This window comes from Borostomias antarcticus, assembly GCF_949987555.1.
Source record: "Borostomias antarcticus genome assembly, chromosome: 33".
Taxonomy (NCBI): domain Eukaryota; kingdom Metazoa; phylum Chordata; class Actinopteri; order Stomiiformes; family Stomiidae; genus Borostomias; species Borostomias antarcticus.
In genome coordinates, this window is record NC_140266.1 from 2,726,639 (window position 1) to 2,741,638 (window position 15,000).

Below are 15,000 nucleotides of genomic sequence, written 5' to 3' on the forward strand. Positions count from 1 at the left end.
GTTTACTCGTCCAGTGATACAGGAATACCCGTTGATGGTGGAATGGCGGACGTTCCCCTGGACTGGCTGCAACGTGACCCCCACCTATACCGTCCCTCAGCTGGCCGAGAGGAGGTCCGTCTGCTCTGACGCCCAGGCGTGATCCTCACTAAAGCACTGACATGATCAGACAGGCAGACAGGCAGGCAGACAGACAGGCAGACAGACAGGCAGACAGACAGACAGACAGACAGGCAGACAGACAGACAGGCAGGCAGACACAGGCAGGCGGACAGACAGACAGGCAGAGACAGACAGGCAGACAGACAGACAGGCAGGCAGACACAGGCAGGCGGACAGACAGACAGACAGACAGACAGACAGACAGACAGACAGACAGGCAGACAGGCAGGCAGACAGACAGACAGACAGGCAGACAGACAGGCAGGCAGGCAGACAGAGACAGGCAGGCAGACAGGCAGACAGAGACAGGCAGGCAGACAGGCAGACAGGCAGGCAGGCAGGCAGACAGACAGAGACAGGCAGGCAGGCAGACAGGCAGACAGACAGACAGGCAGACAGACAGACAGACAGACAGACAGACAGACAGACAGACAGACGAAGGAGCAACTTTGACAGACAGTGTACAAGACAGAGGGACCCTCACTATAGCACAAGACCAGACAGGCAGACAGGCAAGCAGACAGGCAGACAGACAGAGAGAGAGAGGGCAGAGAGACAGACGGACTAACAGGCAGACCTAGAGTAGACAGACAGGCAGACAGACGAAGGAGCAACTTTGACAGGCAAGGTAGCAGAGACAAGCAGACAGAGAGACAGACAGACAGACAGACAGACAAAGAGACAGACAGGCAGGGTGGCAGGCAGGCAGACAGGTAGACAGACAGGGTGGCAGGCAGAGAGACAGACAGGCAGGGTGGCAGGCAGAGAGACAGACAGGCAGGCAGGCAGGCAGAGAGACAGACAGGCAGGCAGACAGAGAGACAGACAGGCAGGCAGGCAGAGAGACAGACAGACAGACAGGGTGGCAGGCAGAGAGACAGACAGGGTGGCACACGTGACTGAGTAGCAACTAGAGCCGATCCGGAAATAGTAGCAGCCCTTCACTCCTTCATAACCACGGCCCTCTCACAATCCCGCCGGAACCTTCTAGAATGTCTACAGAGGTGGAAAAGGAGGCCTTGGCCTGCAGCCCGCGCTAGTCGAGATGAAGGTCTGTAGGCCGAACGTTTGACGTGTTTAGACCTCCTACTACAACATCCCCCGATACGAGCTCCTCGTAGGCAAAGCCTTGGATGTTTACCTTCTACTACAACAAACCTCGACTACTCCAGCAAAGCACGTGTGTGTGTGGGCGGTCACACACACACACACACGCACACGCACACACACACACCTTCAGACAACGAGAACATATCACCACGGTCGTCAGTCAACCCACCAACTGACAAAAGGCCGCTCGAATTAGGACCCGGGGGAGATTTCGCAGCGATTCGAACCAACTATGTTTAGAGAAGAAAATCTATTAACGCTGCGGGAACGGAGCTGACACAGATCTCCCGACCAGCGGAGCAGCCTGTGATTACGAGGAGCTGGCACAGCTTACGGTACATATATATATATATATCCCACATACATCCGTACATAGGGGGACGCCGCCTGCTCAACATTAGAGTCCCCGGGATGAAAAAACAGCCAGTTTTTTCCACGGCTCGGACACATCTGGTAATAATTGGAGCAGTGTAGCAACCGGGCGCTGTTTTGGAGCGAGCGGGGCCGAGGGCGGGGCCAGCGAGCGCCGCCCGCGCTCGTTAGAGACCGGCCTGGCGCTGCTGCTGCCGCGGCGGTGGCCCCCCCCCCCCCCCCGTGCGCGGTCCGGGGGTGACGAAGCCGGCGCCGCCCCCCCCGTTCTGACGTACGTACGCGTGCGTGCGCCGGCGGCGGCGGCTCGGATAACTCGGGGGGGGGGGGGGGGGGGGCTCCCCGCGGTGTGGAAGAGGGCGCACGGTGACTCGGGGTGATGGTTAGTTGTCCCGGAGGGGGGGAGGGGGAGGGGCTACGGCGCACGCTGTTGTGTCACACCTGTGCGTGGCGGGAGAGGAGAGAGCCCGAGCGGTTCCGTCGGTCGGCGTAACGTTTGAGACGGGGGTACGCTCGGGCGACTCGTAAAGGGCAGCGGAACGCGATGAGCGTGGCGTGCTCAGGCCAGGACGCCGCGACGTGTCATGTGACGTGTCAACCGGGCGGCGTCGACGCGGGGGCCCTTCGTGTCCGAGCTCGGAGATCCGTCGGGGGGACGGGGGGGGGGGGGGACGGAGCGCCGTCGTTCACTGTACCCACACAGAGAGGGAGAGGAAGGAGGGAGAGAGAGGGAGAGAGAGAGAGAGAGAGAGAGAGAGGAAGGACGGAGAGAGAGGGAGAGAGAGAGAGAGAGAGGAAGGAGGGAGAGAGAGGGAGAGGATGTAGGGAGAGAGAGAGAGAGAGAGAGAGAGAGAGAGAGAGAGGGAGAGGAAGGAGGGAGAGGAGCAAGGGGAGGAAGGGAGAGAGGGAGAGGGAGTAGGGAGAGAGAGAGAGGGAGAGAATGGAGGGAGAGAGAGAGGGAGAGGAAGCAGGGAGAGAGAGAGAGAATGAAGGGAGAGAGAGAGGGAGAGGAAGCAGGGAGAGAGAGAGAGAGAGAGAGAGAGAGGAGAGGAAGCAGGGAGAGAGAGAGAATGGAGGGAGAGAGAGAGGGAGAGGAAGGAGGGAGCGAGAGAGAAAAGAGAGGTCGGTCGCTGCCGTCCGGGGGACTGGACGCCGGCCTGAGGTCTCTCGTCCCGCGGTGTCCACTCTACGCCACGGTCCCCCCAGAAGAGACGCAGATAAAACCGCTCCTTCATTTAGGGAGTAGCAGGGTGGGAGGTAGTATAGAGGTTAGGAGCAGCATCCTGTTCAGACACTCATTTCCTGACTGTGTGTGTTTGTGTGTGAGAGAGAGAGAGAGAGAGACAGAGAGAGAGAGAGAGAGAGAGAGACAGAGAGAGAGAGAGAGAGAGAGAGAGACAGAGAGAGAGAGAGAGAGAGACAGAGAGAGAGAGACAGAGAGAGAGAGAGACAGAGAGAGAGAGAGAGAGAGAGACAGAGAGAGACAGAGAGAGAGAGAGAAAGAGAGAGAGACAGAGAGAGAGAGAGAGAGAGAGAGAGACAGAGAGAGAGAGAGAGAGAGAGAGAGAGAGAGAGAGCAGGGCAGGTCTCCCCGAGGCTGAATGGGAGGCAGGGTTCGGAGGTCGGACTCTGACGCTCCACCGGTCACTTCCACCGCCAGCTCCGACACCGCCGAGCCTCGTTCCAGAACACGCCGGCGCGTCGTGCGTTCCGCCCGCCAAGTTCCGCTCAAAGGTTAGGAAACACATCACCACTGTAGCGTGTGTCCCTCCCCCTGACTCAGGGCTTACCTATCATGGTCATGAGAAAGCCTCACTAGACCCCCCCGACCATCCCCCCCCTTCCCAGAACCCCCTGCTCGGCCCCCCACCTGAAGCCGAAACCCCTCCCTCCGTCCGAGCTGACCTCACAAAGAACCCTTTCATCCAGGGAGCCGGCCGGTCTACCGAGCATGCTCAGTAGAGACCTCCGGGTCCCGTTTACAAAAGCTCATCTCCCCCCCCAAACCCCACGCCACCACATAAAAACCACTTCTCCGATTACCAACTCGCCTAAAATAAGCCTAAATACATATTAGAGCGAACTCTGCTGGCGTAGATTATAGCCCAGGGTGGCTGCACACAGTCGAGAGGCTCATAATATAGTCAATAGAGGGGTCTGGGAGAGAAGCTGTATAAAGAGCTCCGATTGGCTGTATGTAAATAATGTCAGTTGGAATTCTCTTGACGTTATTGACGTGTAATTCATATTCTACTGCTCTTTCGATGTTCCTCAGGAACGTTTGACCTGAGGGTGGACTGTTCCTACGCTAACCCCGCTCTGGAGAACGAGCTGCCGCCCGCGCTAGACGAGACGACGTTCTGTACGTAGAACCGAACGCCGGGGGAATCTACAGGGCGGTTCCTCCTGGCACGAGTCGAGTCCCGAATTCACTGGAACGTTCAACGTCCCGCCTCTGCGTTGAGGTGAAACACTATTCCAGCCTCCACTTCATCATCGGGGGGGGGGGGGGGGGGGCTGGGGCTTGGCTAGGCCTCAGGATATCCACCCCACCCCCACCCCCCCGGGGGGCAGGGGGGGGGAGGGGCTGACAAGCAACATGGGATTTTCCCAGAGAGCCGAGCCAAGCCACCCCCCCCACCCCTCAACTACTGTATATAAGTCAGTGGAGTAGAGAGGCTTGCGGAAAACCAACCCCATCCCCCCCCTGATCTGTTGTAATGAAATATTCCGTTCGATATTCCAAAGATACCAAAAGTGTGTGGGCCAGACCAAAGCCTACACAGCGAGGGGGGGGGGCGGGGGGGTTGGACCGGCTACTGAGGCTGCTCTCTCTCTCTCTCTCTGTCTCTCTCTCTCTCTCTCTCTCTCTCTCTCTCTCTCTCTCTCTCTAAGGGTGACTTAGTGAAATTCCGGGGAGACTGATGAAGATGAAGATGATGAATCTGGCTTCAAGTGAAGAGTCTGAGTCTTCATATTCTCATGGCGACGATGGAATATTAATTGTGTGGAGCGGCAGACTTTTTGGGGGAGTTTGTTTAATTGGCTCCACCGTGCCGGGCAAGAGGTGTGTGTGTGTGTGTGTGTGTATGTGTGCAGGCGCATGTGTGTGTGCGCACGTGTGTGTATATGTGTGTGTGTGCAGGTGCCCGTGTGTGTGCATGTAAGTGTGTGTGTACTGTATGTGTGCGGGCGCCCGTGTGTGTGCGTACATGTGTGTGTGTGTGTGTGTGTGTGGGTATGTGTGGGTATGTGTAGGGGCGCCCGTGTGTGTGTGTGTGAGGGCGCCCATGTGTGTGTGTGTGTGTGAGGGCGCCCATGTGTGTGTGTGTGTGTGGGTATGTGTGGGGGCGCCTGTGTGTGTGTGCGGGCGCCCGTGTGTGTGTGTGAGGGCGCCCATGCGTGTGTGTGTGTGTGTGTGTGTGTGTGTGTGTGTGTGTGAGGGCGCCCATGTGTGTGTGTGTGTGTGTGTGTGAGGGCGCCCATGTGTGTGTGTGTGTGTGTGTGGGCCTCACCTCTGCAGCCTGGGTCTCCTGGTGCAGCAGCGTCAGGCCCGTCAGGTCCTCCAGGAAGGAGTGGGAGGAGTTAAACACGTTGGCCAGGAAGGGGAAGCCCTCCCTCTCGTAGTGATCCAGGACCTGTGGGCAGACCGACGCACACGTCACCTGACCAATCCACGCCTGGCTGGACTAACGCGTGCGCCGTTAAGCACGACTAGCTATGCTGTAAAAGGAACGCTATATTCTACACAGATTAGGTTACAGGTACGTCCACTCCTAGACCTAAAAAGGACGTTCAGAGTCCACACAAGAGTCCGGGAGGAGCTGGGCTGGATCGGGGGTCCGGGGCGGAGACCAGCCCGGTGAGACACCAGGACAAAGAGCGCCAGGTGATCCTGGAGTCGGCTGCTGAGCGCCGAGGGAGTGTTGGGCCGATGGCGTTGGGCTGAGGGCTAACAGGATGGCGTTGGGCTGAGGGCTAACAGGACGGTGTTGGGCTGAGGGCTAACAGGATGGTGTTGGGCTGAGAGCTAACAGGACGGTGTTGGGCTGAGGGCTAACAGGACGGTGTTGGGCTGAGGGCTAACAGGACGGTGTTGGGCTGAGGGCTAACAGGATGGTGTTGGGCTGAGAGCTAACAGGATGGTGTTGGGCTGAATGCTAACAGGATGGTGTTGGGCTGAATGCTAACAGGATGGTGTTGGGCTGAATGCTAACAGGATGGTGTTGGGCTGAGAGCTAACAGGACGGTGTTGGGCTGAGGGCTAACAGGATGGCGTTGGGCTGAGGGCTAACAGGATGGAGAGGAGGAGGGAGGAGGAGGGGGGGGGGACTCGGTTCTCCTCTCCGACACAATGAGCAGCAGACAGGCCTGGGCAGACGGCTGGCTCCACCGTGGGACCACTCAGCCCTGTCTGTGGTGTGTGTGTGTGTGTGTGTGTGTGACCAGTGAACCCCCCTCCTTCCCTACCACTGAGCCTCTGACTCCCCCCACCTCCTCCTCCTCCTCCAGCCCCACCCAAGGCTTTCATGCCATTCACAGGCTCCGCTCCGAGCGGGTCGGGTTACCGGCGCCGCCCACCGGTGAATATGTCGCCGCGCCGACACCGAGGACTGAGGTGGCGTCCCGCGGACGCGCCGGGCGGAACGGGGCGCTGACGGGTCGCCTCTTTTTACGCGTGTTCGGCTCGCTTTTGTGTCCCCCCCCGCCGAAAACGGTATCCATTTCACACAGGGCGCCGCCGCCGCCGTCGAGAGAATCGCCCCAAAGTGTCGGGCGCGAGAGAACCCTGGTGATAAAAAAGCTCCCCATTCTAGCAACCCAGAAAACGGGAGCGAGTGAAACTTTACAAGAGCGGCCTTATGCTTTCCAGACGCGTATTCGTTGTATCGACTCGGCGCTTTCAGAGCGAAGCGGCCCATTAAACTCTGGGAGCCGTGATGTGACAGCGTCTTGATGAGCATCTGGTTCGTATGAACCCCTCGAGGGTTGCGCGGGGCTACGCCCACACTTTCCCCCAAACTCCCCCCCCCCGACCATTAAAACTCCTCGGTTCCCTGAGATAAAAGAGCGTATGACGTCACTTTTCCAGTATCTAGCTGCGTTCATCTACAATCGTTCTACACAGCCAACCGTCTGGGCCTGACTTGTCCCCTTCCTGAGACCCTGAGCAGGAGGGTTAGGGGGTAGGAGTACTAGTACAGTAGTAGTAGTAGTAGTAGTAGTACAGTAGTAGTAGTAGTAGTAGTAGTAGTAGTAGTAGTAGTAGTAGTAGTAGTAGTAGTAGTAGTACAGTAGTAGTAGTAGTAGTAGTAGTACAGTAGTAGTAGTAGTAGTAGTAGTACAGTAGTAGGAGTAGTACAGTAGTAGTAGTAGTAGTAGTAGTACAGTAGTAGTAGTAGTAGTAGTAGTAGTAGTAGTACAGTAGTAGTAGTAGTAGTAGTACAGTAGTAGTAGTAGTAGTAGTAGTAGTAGTAGTAGTAGTACAGTAGTAGTAGTAGTACAGTAGTAGTAGTAGTAGTAGTACAGTAGTAGTAGTAGTAGAGTAGTAGTACAGTAGTAGTAGTAGTAGTAGTAGTACAGTAGTAGTAGTAGTAGTAGTAGTAGTAGTAGTACAGTAGTAGTAGTAGTAGTAGTAGTACAGTAGTAGTAGTAGTAGTAGTAGTACAGTAGTAGGAGTAGTACAGTAGTAGTAGTAGTAGTAGTAGTACAGTAGTAGTAGTAGTAGTAGTAGTAGTAGTAGTACAGTAGTAGTAGTAGTAGTAGTACAGTAGTAGTAGTAGTAGTAGTAGTAGTAGTAGTAGTAGTACAGTAGTAGTAGTAGTACAGTAGTAGTAGTAGTAGTAGTACAGTAGTAGTAGTAGTAGAGTAGTAGTAGTAGTACAGTAGTAGTAGTAGTACAGTAGTAGTAGTAGTAGTAGTAGTAGTAGTAGTACAGTAGTAGTAGTAGTAGTACAGTAGTAGTAGTACAGTAGTAGTAGTACAGTAGTAGTAGTAGTAGTAGTACAGTAGTAGTAGTAGTAGTAGTAGTAGTACAGTAGTAGTAGTAGTAGTAGTAGTAGTAGTAGTAGTACAGTAGTAGTAGTAGTAGTAGTAGTAGTAGTAGTAGTAGTAGTACAGTAGTAGTAGTAGTAGTACAGTAGTAGTAGTAGTGGTAGTAGTAGTAGTAGTAGTAGTAGTACAGTAGTAGTAGTAGTACAGTAGTAGTAGTAGTAGTAGTAGTAGTAGTACTAGTAGTAGTAGTAGTAGTAGTAGTAGTAGTACAGTAGTAGTAGTAGTAGTAGTAGTACAGTAGTAGTAGTAGTAGTAGTAGTAGTAGTACAGTAGTAGTAGTAGTAGTAGTAGTACAGTAGTAGTAGTAGTAGTACAGTAGTAGTAGTAGTACAGTAGTAGTAGTAGTAGTAGTAGTAGTACAGTAGTAGTAGTAGTAGTACAGTAGTAGTAGTAGTAGTAGTAGTAGTAGTACAGTAGTAGTAGTAGTAGTAGTAGTAGTAGTAGTAGTAGTACAGTAGTAGTAGTAGTAGTAGTAGTAGTAGTAGTACAGTAGTAGTAGTAGTAGTAGTAGTAGTAGTAGTACAGTAGTAGTACAGTAGTAGTAGTAGTAGTAGAAGTAGTAGTAGTAGTACAGTAGTAGTAGTAGTAGTAGTAGTAGTACAGTAGTAGTAGTAGTAGTAGTAGTAGTAGTAGTAGTACAGTAGTAGTAGTAGTAGTAATAGTAGTAGTAGTAGTAGTAGTAGTACAGTAGTAGTAGTACAGTAGTAGTAGTAGAAGTAGTAGTAGTAGTCGTAGTAGTACAGTAGTAGTAGTAGTAGTAGTAGTAGTAGTAGTACAGTAGTAGTAGTAGTAGTCGTAGTAGTAGTACAGTAGTAGTAGTAGTACAGTAGTAGTAGTAGTAGTAGTAGTAGTAGTAGTAGTACAGTAGTAGTAGTAGTAGTAGTAGTAGTAGTAGTAGTAGTAGTACAGTAGTAGTAGTAGTAGTAGTACAGTAGTAGTACAGTAGTAGTAGTAGTGGTAGTAGTAGTAGTAGTAGTAGTAGTAGTAGTAGTAGTAGTGGTAGTAGTAGTAGTAGTACAGTAGTAGTAGTAGTAGTAGTACAGTAGTAGTAGTACAGTAGTAGTCCAGGCTGTGGCACGTTCTGAGGCAACGCCATGTCACCAGCTGCAGTTTGCCGTGGAGAACTTGGCGTCCCTCTGGCGTTCGGCGCCGCGGACCGGAGAGAGAAAGGAGAAAGCCTGGCAGGAAAAACATGGGCCTTAAATCTCCGTCCGCGTCCAGCCCACACAGCTCTGTTATTGTGTTTCCATGGCGTCCTGGCCCCTCTCAGCTGACTGCGGCTGGAGCAGCTACGATTAAGAGGATGTTGGGTCGGCCGTGCCAGATAAGGGAGGGGAACGCCGCGAGGTTCTCATGGAAGGCCGCTGCGCTGGACGCCCTCAGGCCTCACGGCCGCTACGCAGAGCCGGACCGATGAGGGGGTCCTGGGCTGTCGTCGGGCGGCCTGCAACTGCCTGTTAATATGCTCACGGTGGGTAGCGACACAGTTGGTACGCGCAATCGGGACCTCACAATTGGCCTCTGCGGCGGTGTGTGTGTGTGTGTGTGTGTGTGTGTGTGTGTGTTCGCCGGACTCACACGTAGCTCAAGGGACATGAAGCCGTTTTGTGAGGGGAAACTAGAGACGCAGTTTTAAAGGCGGCTTAGTTTCATGTGATTAACTTTGTTACCACGGAGACCCCTTCCTCCCCACTCCTCCTCGCGGGGAAGTGTGAGATCTGACAGACTTTATGACCCCTTGATGGTTACAAAGAGGGCATTGAGAGCAACGGAAGGGGGGGAAGGAGAAAAATAGCAAGAGATAGAGAGAGAGGGAGAGAAAGAGAGAGATAGAGAGGAGAGAGAGGAGAGGGAGAGAGAGGAGAGAGAGATACAGATTGAGAGAGATTGAGGAGGGAGAGAGGAGAGAAAGAGAGGAGAGAGTGAGAGAGAGAAAGATTGAGAGAGATTGAGGAGGGAGAGAGGAGAGAGAGAAAGAGAGGAGAGAGTGAGAGAGATACAGATTCAGAGAGATTGAGGAGGGAGAGAGGAGAGAGAGAAAGAGAGGAGAGAGTGAGAGAGATACAGATTGAGGAGGGAGAGAGGAGAGAGTGAGAGAGATACAGATTGAGAGAGATTGAGGAGGGAGAGAGGAGAGAGAGAGAAAGAGAGGAGCGAGAGAGAGGGAGTGAGAGAGGAAAGAGGGAGTGAGAGAGGAGAGAGGGAGAGACAGTGAGCAGAAGAGAGAGACAGAGAGGCAGAGTGAGACAGAGAGAGAGGTAGAGAGATAGAGGGAGGGAGGTAGAGAGAGATAGAGGGAGGGAGGGAGGTAGAGAGATAGAGGGAGGGAGGGAGGTAGAGAGATAGAGGGAGGGAGGGAGGGAGGTAGAGAGAGAGGTAGAGAGAGAGGGAGGGAGGTAGAGGGAGGGAGGTAGAGAGAGAGGTAGAGAGATAGAGGGAGGGAGGTAGAGGGAGGGAGGGAGGTAGAGAGATAGAGGGAGGGAGGGAGGTAGAGAGATAGAGGGAGGGAGGGAGGTAGAGAGAGAGGTAGAGATAGAGGGAGGGAGGTAGAGAGAGAGGTAGAGAGATAGAGGGAGGGAGGTAGAGAGCGGTAGAGAGATAGAGGGAGGGAGGTAGAGGGAGGGAGGTAGAGGGAGGGAGAGAGGTAGAGAGAGAGGTAGAGAGATAGAGGGAGGGAGGTAGAGAGAGAGGTAGAGAGATAGAGGGAGGGAGGTAGAGGGAGGGAGGTAGAGGGAGGGAGGTAGAGAGAGAGGTAGAGAGATAGAGGGAGGGAGGTAGAGGGAGGGAGGTAGAGAGATAGAGGGAGGGAGGTAGAGGGAGGGAGGTAGAGAGATAGAGGGAGGGAGGTAGAGGGAGGGAGGTAGAGAGAGAGGTAGAGAGAGAGAGGGAGGGAGGTAGAGGGAGGGAGGTAGAGAGAGAGGTAGAGAGATAGAGGGAGGGAGGTAGAGAGATAGAGGGAGGGAGGTAGAGAGAGAGGTAGAGAGATAGAGGGAGGGAGGGAGGTAGGTTGATGTGTGGGGACTAGTCTGGCTCACGGCGCGCCGCAAACCGGCCAATCGGAGCCCGCTGCGACGACGACCGCGGTGCCCGGCGGAGACGCGATGGACCGGTCGCGTTGGATTTCGACCAATGGCGGCGCATGGGACAGAGATAGAGGGAGGGGGCAGTGGGGGGGGTGGGGTTAGAGGCTGATTTACGAGAGGTGAACCCTCTAACACCCCCAGGTTCCACCCGGGGGGGGGGGACACTTTCATCTGGGGGTTCATCACTCACAGACAAACACCCAGTGAACACACACACACACACACACACACACACACAAACAGCCAGTGACATCAACAAGCAACTGCAGCCTGATTGAGAACATATGGTCACATTGACTCTGCTGTATCATTTACCCTCAAATCCGCCTCCCTCCTATTATGTGTGTGCGTGTGTCTGTGTGTGTCTGTGTGTGTGTCCCCAGTCTTTACTGCTCCACAGGGAAGGGACATTCTCCTACACGTAGAACGTGTTAGCGGCGTCGTGGGACCCCCACACACAGCGTTAGGCCTTGATGTCATACAGACAGTCCCTTTGTTAGTGCTCAGGGAGGTCAACTGTGGACAACGTTGGGGGACAAGAAATAAGACAAAAACACCGTCCCAAATGCTCCTGTTGTCTTCGTATCTGAGTTCGGCGTTTGAGGATCACTTACGATCTGCGAGCAGGCGGTGCACTTGTCAAACGCCAGGCTGGCGGGGAGTACGTTGTCAAACCTCGACAAGAACCCTCTGATCTGCGAAGAGAAAAACAAACGACTTTTCAGAGCTCTGGAAGAGCAGTTTTCCCGACGGCGAAAAGCCGAGCGACGGCGCCCTCTGGTGTTCGAGAGACGTCACGGTCTCAGCTGCTCTGCTGGATCCGTTTTGCGATCCCCCGATCGGATCTAGGGTCAGCCAACCCTCCCTGAAGTCTCACTCTGCTCTTAGTTGGGGGAAAACGAATAGCTGACCTCAGATCAGTATATAGCTGCGGCACCATTTTGTCCTCTCCTCCTCCTTCTCCTCCTCCCTCCCACGTTTTCCTGTACTCCAATAAAAACAGCCCTCGGTGCGTTCCCATGACGCAAATATGGGCAGGCGAATGAAAGAGCTTCCTGACTTTAATTATTTTGTGGTGCGGCGGCAGAGTCCTACTCAGAATCTATCTGGGCCAAGTCCTCGTTCTCTTCTGTTCTGCCCGACGACAGTTTCAATTAAAATCCCACCCAGCGAGATGTGAGGACGGTACGTTGGGGGTCAACAAGAGAGAGCGTGGCTTTTAAAGGGTTAGAGGATCAGCGTGTGTGTGTGTGTGTGTGTGTGAACCGTCAAGATGTCAGTCATCTCGCGGTACACACACCCTCTCACCGACGCCCGTGACCTGACCAGGGGCCCCTAAAAACGTACTTGGGGCGCAAAAACGCAGCTGGACGCTCGCCAGCAGGAACCAACAGGGAGGACGGTCTTCTGAGGGAGACATCGCGACTAGAACGAGCGGTACATTTAACCCCCCCCCCCCCCCCCTTCAGACCCTCCCAGTATTAGATAACGGGCTCAGATCCTCGGTGGGGGTCAACGAGTCCATGGTGAGTCTGAGAGGCTGCCGGAGTGGAGCTGAGGAAATGGGCCACAGGAGGGCGCTGTGGTCTCACGCCGTGCCCGACCTCTAGCGCCACAGAGCTCCCCTCCCCTCTCTGCGGCCCCTCCTCCCCCGTTCACGGGCCGAGAGGAGGAGGGCGGCTGAGCGCTCGCGCTAGCCGGGGTAGCACGCCACCCTCCTCTCCGGAGTCCCGCCCCCTAACACGTCCGGGGGCGTGCGGAGCGGAGACGCGGATTCCCCGGCGAATGACGACGAGCGGCGCGGGAACGTACCGACGACCCCGACGTATTTGAGAGCGACCTGCCGCTGAGGCTTCTGGGACGGAGGAGCGACAGTGGGGCGCTGGTTCCGTCCGTAGAGGGCGTGGCCTGACAGAGGGGCGCTACTGAGAGCGGCGGGTTCTGGGGAGGCGGAGGTGTGTGTGTGTGTGTGTGTGTGGTTGTGACGGAGGCTGACCAGACGCAGGCTTGGTATGTGTTTGTGTGGGTGTGTGTGTGTGTGTGTGTGTGTCCTTTCCTTTCCTGGTCTGAAGATGAGGTGTAAACAGACAAACGTAGCCTTGCTGCCTGTGTGTGTGTGTGTGTGTGTGTGTGTGTGTGTGTGTGGTATTTCCTCATCCCGTACACAGGATGTAGCTCCTAGGCACACCTGAGTCATCCTGAGAACAAACTGTGTTTATTTCTATAGCAACCTCATCCATGGGCATCGATGAGCAGAGGGTGAACAGGGTCGACTGGAGAACGGGTTAGGATTAGGTTAAGGTTAGGATTAGGAACCTTTTGGCACTAATCAGACTTCAGTGAAAAGAAACAGTGTATGTTTATACGCAGGCTTGGTGTGTGTGTGTGTGTGTGTGTGTGTGTGTGTGTGTGTGCTGTGTGGTGTGAGGGAGGCTGACTGAACATATGCAGGCCTGGTGTGTGTGTGTGTGTGTGTGTGTGTGTGTGCTGTGTGTGTGTGTGTGTGTGTGTGTGCTGTGTGGTGTGAGGGAGGCTGACTGACCATATGCAGGCTTGGTGTGTGTGTGTGTGCTGTGTGTGTGTGTGTGTGTGTGTGGTTGTGAAGGAGGCTGACTGACCTGATGTGGGACCAGACCTAGAGATGTGGGAGGCTCATTCATCCTGTCATCACTGCTGCTCGCCACTGCGTATCCTCTGTCCAGGAGAGAACACACACACACACACACACACACGTCTGGTCAGAACAGTGCAAACACAGGGAGAAGATCCAGCTCTAACAGACCAACGCACTTCGACTTTCCGACGCCGTCCTGTTGTCACCTCGCCAGTGTCACATACAAGCCAGGAGGGAGCTGAACACGCACTCACGTACTGTACAGGGATCGAATTAACCCCGCCCCCCTCCTCGATCTCATCGGGGGGGGGGGGCGCTCCGCTAGCTCCTGCCTTCTAATCCCCAAACAGAGCCTCTGTGGAAAACCCCCAGAAAGCCCCCGCTCTCCGGACGAGACGTGGGATCCAGCGACGCCTTCTCTCGATCTACAGCGGCCCGACGCCCCGCGCGCTCAATTAGCCTCAGCTGCGCTCCCCGCCGATCGCCCTCGGACCCCCTAGAGCTCGCACGCGTGCGCGCTTCACACCGTTACCATAGGAACCAGCGCAACGGGGGTGTTTGAAAGGCGGCTGGAGAGCACAATTAGGGAGAGGAACATCTCGTACCCGCGGCCCCCCCGTACCCCCGTGTCTCTCGGGGTGTCCCTCTCTCTCTGCTGTGAGTGACTCACGACTCCTCTGGTTCTACGGCCGGCCGCTCGGGCCCCTCGATGTTCGGACGCTCCGTAGGTCGCTCCGCTTCCCCCTGGACGCGGCGAAGCTGCGAAGTCACCCCCCTCCCCCCACGCCCCCCCTTGCCCCCCAACCCCCCCGTCTCCAACGGCGGCCCCCGGCTCACCCCTCGCTGTGCTGCAAGATGGACACCATCATCTCCACGGCCAGCGCTCCGGCGATCATGGCCAGGCCCGGCCGGCTCACGGTGCACTGCTGGTCCAGGGTCCGGTCCCTGGTGGACTGACAAGACGACGACGACGACATCATCATCATCATCATCATCGATATTATGATCATCAACAATAATTATAAAAAAACGACAACAGCAGTTTATTTAACGGGCTTTTTCACAGAAACATCTGTGCAAACTGGGAGAGGGGTCGTTAGAGCGGCCGTCAATTAAAGCCTTTAGTTGGAGGTGCAGAATGACAGCGTGTCTTCAACAGTATCGCCTTGAAAAAAAACGCTGATTCAGCGACTCCTCTCTGTGTGCTGCTCCAGAACAGACTGTCCTTCTCCTGAAGCAGCGGTCAGTCTGCTCTAGTACAGTCTGTCCTTCTCCTGAAGCAGCGGTCAGTCTGCTCTAGTACAGTCTCTCCTACTCCTGAAGCAGCGGTCAGTTTGCTCCAGGACAGTCTGTCCTTCTCCTGAAGCAGCGGTCAGTCTGGTCCAGGACAGTCTGTCCTTCTCCTGAAGCAGCGGTCAGTCTCTCCTACTCCTGAAGCAGCGGTCAGTCTGCTACAGGACAGTCTGTCCTCCTCCTGAAGCAGCGGTCAGTCTGTCCTCCTCCTGAAGCAGCGGTCAGTCTGCTACAGGACAGTCTGTCCTCCTGAAGCAGCGGTCAGTCTGCTACAGCTGGCGTGCGCGGAGATCACTTACCTAATGTGCATTTGTG

At 54.8% G+C, this 15,000-nt stretch overlaps 1 protein-coding gene across 1 annotated transcript in view; it reads right to left on the reverse strand.

The window, feature by feature from the left end:
* Positions 1-15,000, reverse strand: part of atg7 (ATG7 autophagy related 7 homolog) — a gene marked incomplete at its 5' end in the record, with an annotated part of 42,765 nt that overhangs the window by 15,007 nt on the left and 12,758 nt on the right. Inside the window, 4 exons of the mRNA XM_084460664.1 lie at positions 5,157-5,279; positions 11,393-11,473; positions 13,397-13,472; positions 14,230-14,345. Coding sequence (XP_084316790.1) covers positions 5,157-5,279; positions 11,393-11,473; positions 13,397-13,472; positions 14,230-14,345 — 396 coding nt within the window. The remainder of the gene's footprint in view (positions 1-5,156; positions 5,280-11,392; positions 11,474-13,396; positions 13,473-14,229; positions 14,346-15,000) is intronic.